This window comes from Morone saxatilis, unplaced genomic scaffold (assembly GCF_004916995.1).
Source record: "Morone saxatilis isolate NCDOM2014 unplaced genomic scaffold, NCSU_SB_2.0 Contig24, whole genome shotgun sequence".
In the NCBI taxonomy this organism is placed as follows: Eukaryota; Metazoa; Chordata; class Actinopteri; family Moronidae; genus Morone; species Morone saxatilis.
This window is the reverse complement of record NW_023339807.1, coordinates 10731409-10746696: the sequence shown is the minus strand read 5'-3', so window position 1 is coordinate 10746696 and position 15288 is coordinate 10731409. Positions and strand designations below refer to the sequence as shown.

The 15288-nt window shown below is 41.5% G+C and overlaps 2 protein-coding genes across 6 annotated transcripts in view; both read left to right on the top strand.

Moving 5' to 3' along the window:
• The window catches only part of LOC118335573 (protein MTSS 1-like), a 46715-nt gene extending 36180 nt beyond the window's left edge, over window positions 1-10535 (top strand). For 2 of the 5 annotated variants that reach the window (XM_035671928.1, XM_035671927.1), the window contains 10 exons: window positions 362-519; window positions 701-808; window positions 923-1020; window positions 2567-2696; window positions 4108-4221; window positions 4623-4865; window positions 5082-5294; window positions 6110-6269; window positions 6380-6637; window positions 6849-10535. In XM_035671928.1, coding sequence (XP_035527821.1) covers window positions 362-519; window positions 701-808; window positions 923-1020; window positions 2567-2696; window positions 4108-4221; window positions 4623-4865; window positions 5082-5294; window positions 6110-6269; window positions 6380-6637; window positions 6849-7408 — 2042 coding nt within the window. In that variant the 3' untranslated portion in view covers window positions 7409-10535. Of the gene's footprint in view, window positions 1-361; window positions 520-700; window positions 809-922; window positions 1021-2431; window positions 2697-4107; window positions 4222-4622; window positions 4866-5081; window positions 5295-6109; window positions 6270-6379; window positions 6638-6848 lie in introns of all 5 variants that reach the window. The other 3 variants (XM_035671925.1, XM_035671924.1, XM_035671926.1) reach the window with 2 other exon arrangements.
• A 1128-nt stretch (window positions 10536-11663) lies between these two features.
• Window positions 11664-15288, top strand: part of LOC118336273 (transmembrane protein 65-like) — a gene marked incomplete in the record, with an annotated part of 36876 nt that continues 33251 nt past the window's right edge. The window contains 2 exon segments of the mRNA XM_035672882.1: window positions 11664-11907; window positions 12223-12556. Of these exon segments, the coding sequence (XP_035528775.1) occupies window positions 12259-12556 (298 nt within the window).

Below are 15288 nucleotides of genomic sequence, written 5' to 3'. Positions count from 1 at the left end.
CAAATGCTAGCATTGAAGATAGCAGTGACCACAATGAAAAGATGATGCAGTAGTAACCGTCCAAGCCAACACCAGAGAGAAGTGATGAAAATCAACACCAATTGCCACAAAATGTTCTTTCATTGTTACATGATTATAATTGTGATTATTAATGCATGTTACTGTAGCATTACTCTATTCTTTTTAGTGTATGTTTGAAGGAATGCTTAGTGGTATCTAATCTCAGTACCTTGTTTTTTAAACATTTTAAAGTCGTAAATAGACCAGTCATGTGTTTCCTTGTGAGTTGACAATTTTATTATACCTGTAATGATGTATATATTTTTTTTGTTTGTGTCTGTGTGTCCATTTTGTTTTCAAGGTCGCGGTGATATCCAACCCCAGTTGGACAGCGCCATGCAGGATGTCAGTGATAAATACATTCTGCTGGAAGAGACAGAGAAGCAGGCCCTGAGGAAGGCTCTTATAGAGGACAGACAGAGATTCTGCTGTTTTGTAGCCATGCTGCGGCCTGTAGTGGTGAGTACAGTGAGGGAGAAAGAGAGAAATGAGCCTTCAAAAAGCACAGGGAGAACAACAGAAACTCACCTCACTCCACAGTGTCTTTTACTTTTCGTTTTAGTCCCACTGAAAAGATGTATTTTCATTCTACTTCACCACTCAAAAATGTCTAATCTCTCTCTGCTATGTATTCTGTTAGGATGAGGAGATTTCTATGTTGGGAGAGGTCACCCATCTCCAGGCTATATCTGATGACCTCAAAGCCCTGACCTCGGACCCACACAAGCTTCCCCCTGCTAGTGAGCAGGTGAGCAATGAACTAACACTAAAGCAACTGTTCTTTATCTCACTGTCACAATATGTGTGTGTCATGTACACAAATATGACTAATAAATATGACTAATATTTTCCTCCCTCTCAGGTGATCTTGGACCTGAAGGGCTCAGACTACGGTTGGTCATATCAAACACCGCCCTCCTCCCCCAGCACCACAATGTCCAGGAAGTCTAGCATGTGCAGGTAGGCTCCTACAGCCAATTACAAGACTCATGGCCTCAAATAAGCAACACATTTACCTGCTATAGCCATAAAACGTTTTTGTGATCCAGTGTGCCTCAAAATGATGAATGAATGGAAAATGAGATTACTCTAGTTTGGTCAACCATTTCCACTGACCAAACTGAGGAATAAGGAGATGAAACCGCATACAATGTCTATATTTGGTCAAGTTAGAGATTATATTATATCAGACATGTTTACACACAGGAGCTACTGACATCTACAAATCTGTCCTGTATCAGTTATAAATATTCTTCGAAAACAGCTTGCATCAGTGTAATGCGGTGGAGAACAAGGACATAGATAAAAACGTTTTTGTTGCCCAATCTATGTCTGCCACCCAGTGGTCAATATGAGCTGGAGTGGTTTGCAAATTCTGTATCCTAGTTTGTTCATATTTCTGCTTCATTTCCTTTTTGTTACTGATAGTCACTAATTATTCACCTCACTGAGAAATACAGTGAAGGTGGACCTACTTTGTCAGGAAAGGCACATAGATATGTTTTTAATATGACGTGGTTAGTGGAAAATAATAAGACTTTTAAAGAATGAATTTAAAAAAGTGAGCCTTTTTGTTCTTTAGCTGTTCAGACCACGTCTTCTACCTTCTGTCCTCCCTGCTTTTTGTGTGTCTCCCAATGATTTTTTCTGAACTGTCCTGGTTTAAAGAAATACAATTTATGCCTGGGTTGCATTTTCTTGGTCTTTTATATGGGTGATTTTTGCAGATACAACATTTTCAAAGCTTTTGCTTATTATGTTTTCAAAAAAATCACTGTGAGACAGCCACTTCTATGATTTGTATCTCTTGCAATCATAATTTTCACAGATTTCTCACTCATTTTGTTAAGTTTGTACATGATTTGATACATAATGTATGCATTTTTCATAGTACATAATTTACAATATACTATTTTAATATCAGCTTTAAATGTTTAAATTGTTGCTTTCAAGTCTCAATTTACACAGTAATTAGGCCTAGTGTTTATGCTTTTCATGTGTGCTCTGTTTGAATATTCTTAAAAAGCTGTCTCAAAGGCATGAAATCTCCTGATTTCATGCCTGTAATTATTGTCATTATGATATCACGCCTCTTATGTTGGTTTGTTTTGTTGTTTTGACTTGATTGGCCTCAGTCACTGCCTGCTGCATCTTGGTGTGCTGTGTTAATTGTTTCCCACCCTGTCTCCTCCACATTCCCCCAATCCTCTGCCTTTATTCCCTCCCTATTATTCCTTTTATCTCTTTCTTATCCAATCTTCCTGCTATCCATGTCTTTGGATGCACTTGATTCTCTTTACCCCGCCTGTCACTGCCAAACTTCTCCTTCCTCTGGTCCTCCCCTCATCCCTTACCCCTTCCCTTTTCACAGTAGTCTGAACAGCGTTAACAGTAGTGACTCCAGGGGATCCAGTGGCTCTCACTCTCATTCTCCTTCCTCCTCTTCTTCCTCCTCTTCCTCACACCACCTCTTTCACCACCATCACCCCCGCCATCGGTACCGCAGCTCCACGCTACCCCAGCAGGCCCCAGCTCGGCTCTCTAGCATCTCCTCCCACGACTCGGGCTTTATTTCTTCATCACACGACCAATACACATCGTCCAAATCGTCCTCGCCTATGACAGCTGAAACAAAGGTAAGAAAAACCCTCAGCTACCCACACTTAACCATAGTTTTGGTTCTAAGTATGTATACATGGTTGAGACAAGACTATAAAGCCACATGTGCTCTATGATTTACAAGTTATTGTAGTCAGAGACAGAGAGAAAACCCCAAATCAGCAATCCACACAACTATTTTCTCACACATCTCCTTAGCCACTAAGAGAGGCAGTTAGCTGGCAGGAGTAAGTGTATGTGATCATGGTGAAGTCATTTCTCTGCTATTATTATAGCATAAATGCACAGGAAATTAGTCTGCCTCCATTCTAGCCCAGGGCAGAACAGGTCAGCCCCATCCTGCTATTAAAGAGTCGACCGCTGTGACAGACTGTGGTGTGGTTAAACTTGCAGAGCCTTGAGCATATTGCATGTTGAATTTTCATTAAATGGATCACAGTAAAATGACATGTTACAGTGTCAACAGTATGTTTTACAGGCACTAAGACCATGTCTCTATCAGCAGGTCCCTTTCGGTCGGTTTTATCTAACCATCTGACACAGGGTTTCAGATAATTATCGATGTGATAGTCCAGGGGATTGTCTGTATGGGGTTTGTGGTTTTGAGATCAACCATTAGAGCGGCTGCACTAGTTGGCGTTTTGTTGGCATGCCAGCAACCACAGGTCCCCTGTCCAGAACACATTGGTATAGTTAGACTCCAAGTTTTTATGATGCAGTGAAGGTGGTTTGGCAAGTGAATGTCTGACCCATTTACAGTACACTCATTGCCTCATTCTTTGGTGTAGTTACCACAGTTGGTATTTGAAAAAGAACAGTCTCATCATGGCTAAGCAGGGTTTACAGGGATTTACTCCTTAAACCAAAGACAGGCTACAGTTTACTTTTAATGTGGATGTCTGTAATTTTTATCCATTTTCAATACCCACTTCTATGCAGGGTGATGTTCTGTAGCTGACCCCAATCTCTAATCTCCTTCTGGACAGCAGCATACACATAGATTATTTCCCTATAGCATGGATAATCATAATATTAATGTTAATAAAATAACCAGGGCTTTATTTGCTAAGTGACCCCTTTTTAAATATCATGTGGCACAGTTTGTGAGGATACTTTCAACATCCTAAAGAAGAAGAACTTTGCCTGTGCTTCTTGTTAACAAGGCTCCAACACTGCTGATGTCCATGCAATTAATGCTAGTATGACTCCCAGTGCACCTTCTCTGCAGCCTTTATTGTAACTTGGCTGTACTCCTCACTAACTGCTGAGGGCTGTGGAAAAGTTGCCGCTGCTTTCTAACAAACTGCTTCTCTCTGTCTACCTGCTGACGTGTCTGTCCGTCTCAATTTCCCTCTCCCTCCACCCTCCCCACCTTTCTCCTTCTGGTCTCGTCCCACTGCCTGCTTGCTGCTGCCCTCGCTGTCCCAGCCATGTCCCAGTTCCAGGTCCTCTGAGGTGTCAGAGGCTGGGCAGCTTCACAGTGACTGCAGCCCCCCCTCTTCTCTAGCTGCTACTACTGCACCTCAGCACGCTACTGACAAGGTGAAACACACTCATCCTCCATGAACCCTACCCGTCATAAATGTCTGTCTTATGCCAGCATTACATGCACCATGGCTTCCTCATACTAAACTTCCAATTTGGCTGTACAGTCCATCGACTTTAGTTTATCCCAGAAATGTTCAAGAGCCTTCAAACTTCCCGGCATGTGTATCATTTTCTCCAGTTTCATTCAGTTCAGCATTCGTGACCGTTTGATTGGTTCTGTTTTGATCAATATAGATTCTTTGTTTTTGTGTTCTTTTGAATCATTCTCCTCAGTGATGTGGTCTGCTTTGTTTTCATTTTCCACTGTTTATCATTTCAATAATTTATCCCATGGTGTGTTTGTTCTGTTTTTTCTGTTTCCTTTTTTTTCATCCCTTCGACGCGCACACATCCAGTTGTCCAATGGTTTTGACCACTACAGTCCAGCAAATTCCCCATACCCGCACAGCAATGGGGGGAGTTTGGGCTCAGGGTCAGGCACTGCCTTCCCCTTCCTCCCTGCTTCCTCCTCATCCTCCACCTCCTCCTCCAGTCCCACCCGTTCATGGTCACGTCCCGCCTCAGCATTGCTACCAGACTACCCTCACTACTGTACACTGGGCCCCATGGTGCCTTCATCACGAGTCCCCAGCTGGAAGGTTTGTTGATCACCTCGGCCTTGACAATCAACTTATTTCCATCCCATCCTGCTTGTCTTGATATTTGTTTTACTGACTGTATAAATATAAAAATAAAAGTTCTTTTTTTATACCTTAAATCTGCAGAGTTTAAGCTGAAAATAAGATGGAAAGATTTTTATCAAAAGCCCACCAGAGAAATGTGAAGTGTCGACACTGATGTATCTTTCTTGACAGGACTGGGCTAAGCCAGGCCCGTATGACCAGCCCATGGTTAACACACTGAGGAGGAAGAAAGACAAGGACACCCCAGCTGCAGTAGACAGTAATGGTAGTGTGAGTAACGACAGCATCCCAGCCTCCATCTCAACCTCAGTGCCAACTCAGGCTGCACTACAAACGTCAGCATCAGTGGAGGAGAAGAACAGGACTGTGGCTGCAGCTCTCAAGGTCAGTTTTAGTCTCATGCTGTTTGTGTTTTCTACAGCAACTTATACAATAAGCAAGCACAGAATCTGGTTTATTACTTTATTGCTTAATTGCTTTAGTGTAATCAGCAGCGTGGCGTCATTTAGCCGATGTGACTTTTAGCCAGGCATTCATTTTTTGTTTGTTTAGTCAGTAAGCTATGCTGTTTTTTTATAATATATATATATATATATATATATACACAATAATATTCTCTGTTTAGACTTTAGTAGCTTTAAGAAGTTCCTGTTGATAATAGCAACTTGAGAAGCTGGCCGTTAGCCTTGCACTACTATAGGGTCCCCAGACCTGTAGTAGAGGGTCATTTTTTATTCATCTGATTTATACTTTATGCTAGTTTATGTTTTTACATGCATCCATATAATTTCAGCCACTTTTATGCTTCTCCACTTTCAACTTTGTGCTGGAAAACATTTGTACTTTGCTGCAGCTGGATACAAATTGCCACAAAAATATCTGCATGTTTCAGTGATTTATTAACCTCTTAATTCTACACATACTGGACGAGGCACATTAACATAGGTCAGTCTACATTTAATGCCATCTGTGTTGCTTAGTTTCAGGCGTCCTCACATTCAACTTCCAGCAGGCTGATGTTTTTGCAGTCATGGCATTTAGACCACATGAATGAGCCTCTCACCACTAATGCAATCCCATTTAATGACTTTAATATGTTGTACCTAATGATTGTAATGACTTTAATGAATAGTACCTGGCTGTATTCAGACTTTCAGACCCTGATGCCAAATGTTTTTGTCATTGGGTGATTGCTCCAGGCTGCTGATATTGAGGCCCACGAGGAACTGGCTCTGGCCTTATCCAGAGGTCTGGAGCTGGACACACAGAGGTCCAGTAGAGACTCCATCCAGTGTTCCAGTGGCTACAGCACACAGACCAACACACCCTGCTGCTCTGAAGACACAATACCGTCACAAGGTAACACACTCTTTCTAAACCAACCTCTTTCTCTGTCATCCTCTAGTATCATAATATACAATATCTCATTGTGTCACTACATTGTTAACCCCTCTATATTCACTTTCTAGTATCAGACTATGACTATTTCTCAATGGCTGGAGATCAGGAGCCTGAGCAGCAGCAGCTGGACTTTGACAAGTCCTCCACCATCCCCAGAAACAGTGACATCAGTCAGTCCTACCGACTCATGTTCCAGAGCAAACGGCCAGCCTCCACTGCCGGCCTGCCCAGCACACAGGCTCCCTACCCCGGACAGGGGGCCTACCCTGCAGGGCCGTATCCCTCCACACCTATCCACACTGGAGCTTATCCTCCTACCCCTACAGGTACAGACTGCACTGATGGTGTCACAATTGGATATGTTCACTTAAATCTTTCAAATTTGACCTTCTTGATGTTGTGTGTTTGTTAGGTATCATGTTGGTTTATGTCAATAACAAAGACTGCCGTACAATATACTGAAGTACACTTTATTAGTAGTAAACTTGATTTTGTTAATGGCTTAGAAAATAATACATTTGTGTTATATCATTGCAGGCTCAGGTCAGGGCTTTTATTCTGGATCCAGCTCCCATAATGCCTCTGGCTCGTATTCTACAGGCCATGGCCCAGTTATTGTGACCCCTGGGGTTGCCACAATCCGCCGCACACCATCTTCAAAACCTTCTGCCCGCCGTTCAGGCTCAGTTGGGGGAACAGGCCCCATCCCTATTCGTACACCTGTCATCCCAGTGAAAATCCCTACAGTGCCCGATATGTCAGGAGCAGTTAATGGGAGCAGGAGTGCAGAGGAGATGGGAGGAGGAAGAGGAGGAGGAGGAGGAGGAGGAGGAGAAGAAAGCCCAGATTCTCCAACATTTGCAGGAGGAGGGGATGCCGGCACGCTGCCTATGGTGTCTTGGAGTGGTCAGGCTACAACCAATCCTCCGACTGTACCCCTGCCCAACCAGCAGCACCTTCAGAGTGAGACAGGGCTGGAAGGACGTGGAGAGGAGGCAGGAGAAGGGGTAGAAGGCAACATGCTGGTGGCCATCCGTAAGGGGGTCAAGCTCAAGAGAACCCTCACCAACGACCGCTCTGCACCACGCATCGCATGATGACATGACACTAGAACCGCGAGCTCGTAGAAGTGAGGCTCCTCCTTCATTGTGTTTGTAAATGAGGTGAAAGGCTTTAGAAAAAATGTTGCACATAGAAACATGATGTACTGAATCAAAAGGCTTCTTATGCTAGTACGAGAAATCAGATACACCTGTTCTACATGTAGCGTAGCTGTAAATTTCCACCTGTGACAATTCCTGCAGAAGCCATCTATAATGATTCAAAGAGAAAAATATATTCAAAATATATAAGCCAGATTTATTAACATATTGGTTTGGACCTAAAGTGGATCACACGCACACTTGTTGTAGATCCTTGTTTAAGTTGAGTAATTGTACCAGTATAAGGTTAAGACCTAATTTCTCACATAAGTCTGTTATAAAGGTTTTGGCCTAAGCACTAGAATGTTTTTCCAAATCCGAGCCAACAGCTGTGTAATGAAGAACAGGATGTTGCATCACACCACAGTATGTTTATTTCTTTAAGAGGACTGTAAGACATTAATAACACACGTATGCAGTATTCTGCCTGAAGCTGAGGGTTGGACAAGGACAATGTGTATGCTTCTTCTCAGTGTAAAGAAAACACTGCCCATTATATGTAACAACTCAGTGTTTGGGGAGTGCATTGTGGGATGAATAAGCATTCCAACTGCCAAGAGACTTGGCAGAAGGAGCGCAGATAGCAGTGCAGGTACTACACAGCATCAAGAGAGCAATATTCAGGTGCTCTAGGAAGCCGTGGCTCCAGTAGTCGCCTTTTGATGGCACCGTTCCCCCTGACTGCATTGCCTGCTTACTTGGAGCACAGCGCTGATGGCTGGAGGAAGGTGCTGTGTTAGCGAAGCTGTCTTCCACTCAAAGTTCAAATATTTCATTGAGATGTCCACAAAGCCGACAGGTGCAGGGGTATGACCAATATAGAGCTCCTCAAAAGGCAAATGACATGACTTTGTGTTAAAGTCAAAGTTGCAGGAGACTACGGCGTAACTAAAGCGTCACATGGTTGATGCCGTGACATTAAGAGACACTACGAGTTACGTCCTGTTTTGTTTTAGTTTTTGTAGTATTTACATGATGTGTAAATAATTTTGCATGTCTGTGTTGCTGAGGAGTGTGTTGGTGCTCCTCGCTCTCTGTGTCTTTGCTTTATTTCCTTCTGCTCCTCCACAGTTCCATAATCATTAGAGTTTCACTTCTTTAAACGAGGTGTTTATTCACACAATGATCATCGTACCCCATTGCCTTTGGATGTGAATTGGTTATATTTTTCTTTTTTTTTTTCCCCCAGTATGAATCTCATTTAATCTACAATATCTACATGCTGAGCTTTGTAGAACTCCTCAGTGGTTTGTGTTTATCTATTAGCCCTTATATATTAGTCCCTTCTTTTTTGTAGCATTTAATAGCCATACTGCAACCTGCCGCGCATTGATTGCTCATAACATTACTAATGAAATTACAGATATGCCATGTCAAAACTCAACAGTAATTCAAATTTATATATATATATATATGTTGTCATACATTTTATAAAAGTTAATCTGGAAAAATATTTTTTTGATGATTTGAAAGTTATGAGTTAGACGCTGTAGTTGATAATGCCACACTGTTTTAATTGTCCCGTCTGCTGTTCTGTTGAACTCTTTGAAACACATGTAGCATGCATGCTCATGTCTGTTTGATTAATTAGGTTTTTACATTTGTCATTTCCAATTCTGGCGTTTAGATTTTTTTTTAACAGCATCAAATGTGGTAAGTCTGGTTCGCACAGATTTTGTTTTCTTAAAAATTGATAAATTACATCAAAATTCATTCTATAATTAAACAAGTAAGTCTACCATAGATACATTAAAATATTAAGTTTTTTTCTTGACAATATTATGTTTTGGACATATGAGGCTTCTCCTCAGACTGCAGCGTTGTAGGACTTATAGTACTAGTAGTAATTTGTATCCTTGAGTTACAGTCTGTATGTTAATTTCAGTTCAAGCACTGTGAGAACAAGCTCTACTACAAGATGTATAAAACTGTAAATATGATTTAGCAAGTTAGTCCAGAAAGTCACACATTTTTTTTAATTTATTTTCCACTTCTCAGTCTTTAAATCTTTTTCTTTCTCAACCTATCTCTATTTTTATACATATATAAAATATCAGAGTAATAGAGTTGATTGAGTTTTATCCGTGCATATCTGATGATGTGTTGTTTCATCAGTGAAATGTTCATTAATATCCTGCTACTATTCATTATGTCCCTTATTTCACACACACATGCAAAGTGTGTTCCTGTGACTTCCAGGTACCAACAGAAGTCAGAAACGTGTTCAAAAGTTAAGTTTTATAATGAAGAGGCTTGCATCAGTATTATGGGTTCCGATTTTTTTGGACAAATTATTATTTGCATGGTGCAGAGCTGATGGCAAAATACAAACTTTTAAATGTTCCCTGATGGTGATTTAATTTGAAATGTTTGCACCTCGGTTCTTTTCATATCTGATTTCAGGTAAAAACAGTTGAACAGTTTATCTTATCTTATTAGATTTGAACAAAGGGCCCGCTGCCCACAATGTCTGACCTAATCTGACCTAATCTGACCTGAGTTTCCCAAAGACATCTTAGCATGAAAATCCAGTTTGTTTAACAGGTTTCTTATATAATCGTGTCATGTGAACAGGAGGAGGCACCACAAACCATACTGAAGCAAAGATAATATTACTGCTTAGATGTTTTGGGAAATTCAGTCTTGATATTGTTAATGATGTTTATATTTTAGATTTTTTTTTTTTGGCCGTCCACCTGTCTAAAACTTGTATTATAAACCTGTAATTTCCATATTTAAATTGTTAGCATAATTATATATTATATCAGAGTTGCCAAATGTCAGTATATCCTATGAATAAGAAGTTTATAGTTTGTGAGGGTTTGAAAGTACAATTAAACCTGGTCTCTAGTTTAGTTTTCAGCTTATTTTCCCTCCGAGGAGAGTTGACCTCTCTGTCTGTCCCTGTACAGTCCAACAGGCTATGATGCAGTTTGTTTCAGGAAGTAAAAGATTGTTATTTTTTGTGTAATGACAGCTTTAGCAATATAATAAAAATATAAATTTTGCTTCGCCCCACTGACTTCTTGAATGTGCAAGTGTTCAACCTCTTTCAGGCCTAAACATCTTTACATTTTCATCTCACATTCATGACTTTTAGGTAAATAGTCGACAAACTGATTCATTTCTTGCAGATTGGCCGCTGGACAATGACCTGTGTGTTAATTTTATTGTTTGTGACAATGCTTTTAGTGGCCATATTGTGGGATAGTGGACATTGACATATATAGGTTCAAATCTAGCTGAACAGTATGGTATCCTAACCTCAGTTAGTGAATAAAGCCTCCATTGCCTCTGATCAGGATGTAAACAGATGATGTGCTTGCGTTTGGCCACCAGGGGTCGCTCTTGTCCGAGCTTCTTTTAACACACAAACCAGGTTCACAGATAATACATCCCTCCTTCCATCCTTAAGAAGCCCGAAAACACTCGTCCAATCAAGAAAAGTACCACTAACACACTGAATGTGCCACTCTCGCACAGGAGGCCTTGAAAAGTAAATGAAGAAATACACGAACAAAGCATTAGCTTAGTGAAACAAACTCTTTTTCCTCTTTTTCCCCCAAGAATTGGCTTCCCCCTCGAAACAAATAACTTCCACATGGTGTCATATTTTCTTGGGGTGTGGACTCCACGCGCATAATAGCAGAGGGAGGGATGAGCACACACCCAAAGGACAATGTGTCTTACAGTCCTACAACAGACTGAAAGCTTGTCTCTGACATTCAGCATACTGCATGGAAACTGTAGTATTGTTCAATCTTTACACTATATTATAACATTCCAACGATGCTCTTTCTTCTTCGGCATTAGAATAGGCTGATATTCATATTTATGTAAAGCAATTAACCATTAACTAGATGAATTATTATCCAATCTATCTATATTACAATCTGAACACAGGAGGTTAACCAAGTCATTCATTATAGAGCGACAGCGCACACATCATATCAAATATTACAGTGTTTTATTCTCACACCTTTAACTTTACACAGGGCCACATTGGCGCTGTGTCGTTATGGCAGAGCTAGTATAACATGAATATAACCGACTGTCCATTGTGCCTATGTGCTGAATGTACGTACGTGAGCTGGTGCCGTCACTGTTACGCACGGCGGAGAGCAGCGCTGCTATTGGAAAATATTTTCGGGTCTGCTGGTGCCCTCCCATCCGCCTCACACCATCCTGTCAGCCAGAGGTTACAGCAGGCGGGATTACGCTCGCAAAAATGTGATTTTGTACAAATCCTACATCCAGTTAGGTGTTCTGAGGTTTGCCTGCAGCTGTCTGCTGAACAACAGCCGCTAAAGAAGAACCGAGCGGCGGAGCAGCTTCAGGATTGTCAAGGTTTTCCTGTGGAGGTTGTTGGACGGGACAGCGGAGCATCGACTGAGGTGCGTCCGATCACATAAGTTGCAGTTTAATTAACAGCTGTCGCATCTTTTTCCTACTTGGTGTTTCCCAATAGGCGGGTGGGATAGGCTTGAATCGATGTGTTCTTTAATATTGTGTAACTGTTACTGTCAGGCCCGTGTTTTGCCCTTAAATAACCCAGGCTGCCTCCAGATGGACGCTGTGAAGGATCGTCGCAGCGATCACTTCAAATGCTATTTTATAATGATAGCAGAATCATATTAAACATTGTGGATGAGTGCGGGCTCACAGTGGTAACCGGGCCTGTTATATTGTCCTCCGCTGTTCTCCATCAGGTTCCCGGCGGTTTTGCTCGACCCCCCATCCCAGAGATGCTGCCCTGCCTGCGGAGAGTCCTTCGGCCCGCCCTCTCTCTGAGAGCCGGGTCCGGGTTGGCCACAGCCGGACTCAGCAACCACCAAACATCCGCCATAGCTCGGTTCGCCTCGGAGCCCCCGCTCTCCATGCTGGTGCAGCGGTGTAACCTGGGCACACACCCGCAGAAGGAGCCCGTGGAGAACCTCAACTCGCCCCGGGGAGCCAAGGAGTTTATTTATAGCCTGCATCCAACTGAGCGCACCTGTCTGCTGCGAGAACTGCACAAGTTCGAGTCCATAGCCATAGCTCAAGGTAGGTGATGTGGTACAGTACAGCTTACAGTATTGGATGTGGTTTCATTTTAGGTGGCATACAGCAGCAAATACAGCTTTCCTTTTGAAGCCATACAAGTAATGAATGGTCCTAATTTACAACATATACACATCATCTGTTAATAATGACCATACATTATTAATCAGGAAATGCTTGATCTTTATTGAAAGAAATAATAAAGTGATAATAATGGTTTTTTCATCAGTATTCACCTATCTGCCTAATTACCACTGACATAAGCTACAGCATCGGGGAACAGGCTGTAATAGGACAAAGTACCCTGCTGTGTGGTTAAAGGAATACTGTTGGTAACAAGGAGGCTTTGATTTTAATCTCCTGGAGGGTAATGGGAGTCTAAAAATAGTTAGAAGTTGCAGTTTGAAGACTCTGGTTAGTTAAAACATCCCACCATAGTTCCACTGAGACGCTTATTCCCAGAAGGCTGTTCTGCAGCTGACCCTGATCTCTTGACCTCTGAACCTGCTCGTGTGCAGAGAGGATCTATCGGCAGGGATCAATAAAGTATGTCACCATTATTGTAACTCTTAGTTCCACATCTGTCACACGGTATTTCAGCAGAGAGTAGACTACAGTATCCGCACACACAGATGTTTATATACAGTATCAGATCATTTCCAAAAGTGTGAATAGGACTATGTGTTGGTCCAGGATGCTGGATTAGTGTCGTCACCACAAGGGTTTGGTCCCCCCCCTTTTTGTTCTCACCTGATTCTTCCAAAGACCTAGTAGACATGTAGTCCTGTGGTGGGCTGACGATGTGTGATTTCTGCAGGGTGAGTCTGTCAGTGCGTCTAATAAGGTAAAACACCCAGTACGGCAACCAGTAATAGTCGGTATTCCATTTTTGAACAAAAACTCCTCACATTTCTTCACAAAACCTTTATGCCAGCCTTTAAACATACTAGGCCAAGGACGCAGCACTGTGCCGTCATTCTGTCTCTATTTGATATTAGCTGGACAGTACATATTCATTTAGAGACTCATTCCCGACTTATTCAGCTCTTACCAAAAGCTTTTACTGCAGTCCTGTTTACACAGAGCTATTTCTAAATTCCTCCTAGTACGGCATGTTATGGTGAAAAGGCAGTTAGAGTAGCAGGTTTGTCAGTCTGCTTTATGAGCGCAAACATTAGATGGGTTCCGTAAAACATAAGAATGAGATTATAAGAGATGTAGGACGACTATGGTGGATGACCCGCAGTCAGAGAGTAAAAGAAGGAAGTGGGTTAATCAATACCGAGATAGAATAGATGAAGGGAAGACATGAGTGATGATGAAGATGCTCTACAGCAAATGAGGTTCTCTCTGGGAATATGCTGCTCTGAGCTGCTCCCTCTATATTTCTCTCCAGCAATAAATTGAAGAGACTATTCTTAAAAATAGATGCTCATAATTTCGTTTCATCCCCGCTACGTTGTGCAATATTGGATTTGAATGAGTACAATAAAAATAAGTATATAGTGGAAACTTAATCAAATAGAAATATCCGATTCATTGTACTGAGCCCCTGAAATGTGAATAATAGATTAAGCACTGTTGCTTTATTCCTGTGGGGTTGGGGGGGAAGTAAGTAGGGTTTTCAGAGGAGCCTTATTTACTCTAGTGTCTCATGATGGACAAATGATTTTCATCTTGTGGGACACCCTGCAGGGTAGCCTCAGATGTCTCTCAGCCTCAGAAGATTTGAAGTCCAACTAATCCTTAAATTCTCTCAGTTCCTCCACACCAACAATTTAGAGTTTGTGACCTTATTTTATGGAATACACTCCAAACAGTCAACTGCTGGACTCTCTGTGCGCTGTACACCAGGCTCCTTTACACCATATAGCGACAGACTGCTGAATGTTGAACATACATGCATCAGTTGCTATAATTAGTGCCATGCCTGTACTGTCCGTACAGTTAGCAACAATGTGTTTCATCTGTTTGTTCGATGTACAGTTTAAGATTTCAGCTCCTCTAAACGTTTTGGAGACATTTATTTCCCACCAAAAGACAAATTCTAAAAGAGTTTGTTTGGGAGCAAAAACACAAAGAAAAGTTGCATAATTTGTTCTGTTTGCTGGTATTATAAATTCACAATCCTGCATCAAAAACATTAATATAACTGCGGGAGGGAAGTGCGTCGCTGTATTGATTCTTTATGTCATTGATCGGGTCATAGCTGTTAGTTAGCTCACTCTATGTACGCTAAAACAGGTCAATGATGCTTGTGGTGACTGATAACATCTTTAGTGGTTATTGTAGTCATTTCAGCAGTGGAAATAATGCTAAAAGTGCTGACAGAGATGGTAGCGATGGCGGTGAAGACAATGTGGTGATGATAATTAACTTTACAGTTATTGTGCAGTTAAACAGTAGGGCTGCAAATAACAATTATTATATTATATTATGTTTTTTATTGACAAAACCATCACATACAGTTTAGTGTTAACTTTAGTTATTGTTCCGTAAAATAAGACCCTGTTCAGTTCCTGCACAGTCCTTCCAGGAACTAGATTGTTTCCCAGAGTGCGCAGAGAAAATTGACTAGTTTTCATTTAAAAAAAACAACTATCACCCTATTTGAAATACCTCTCTCTTCCTCGTTCCCACTCTATATCCAGACTCTGGGGAATGGAAGTCTTATCCATCATTATGAGGTGTTTCAATAAGATCATCCATGCCCAGCAATCCTAATAGTAAATCAT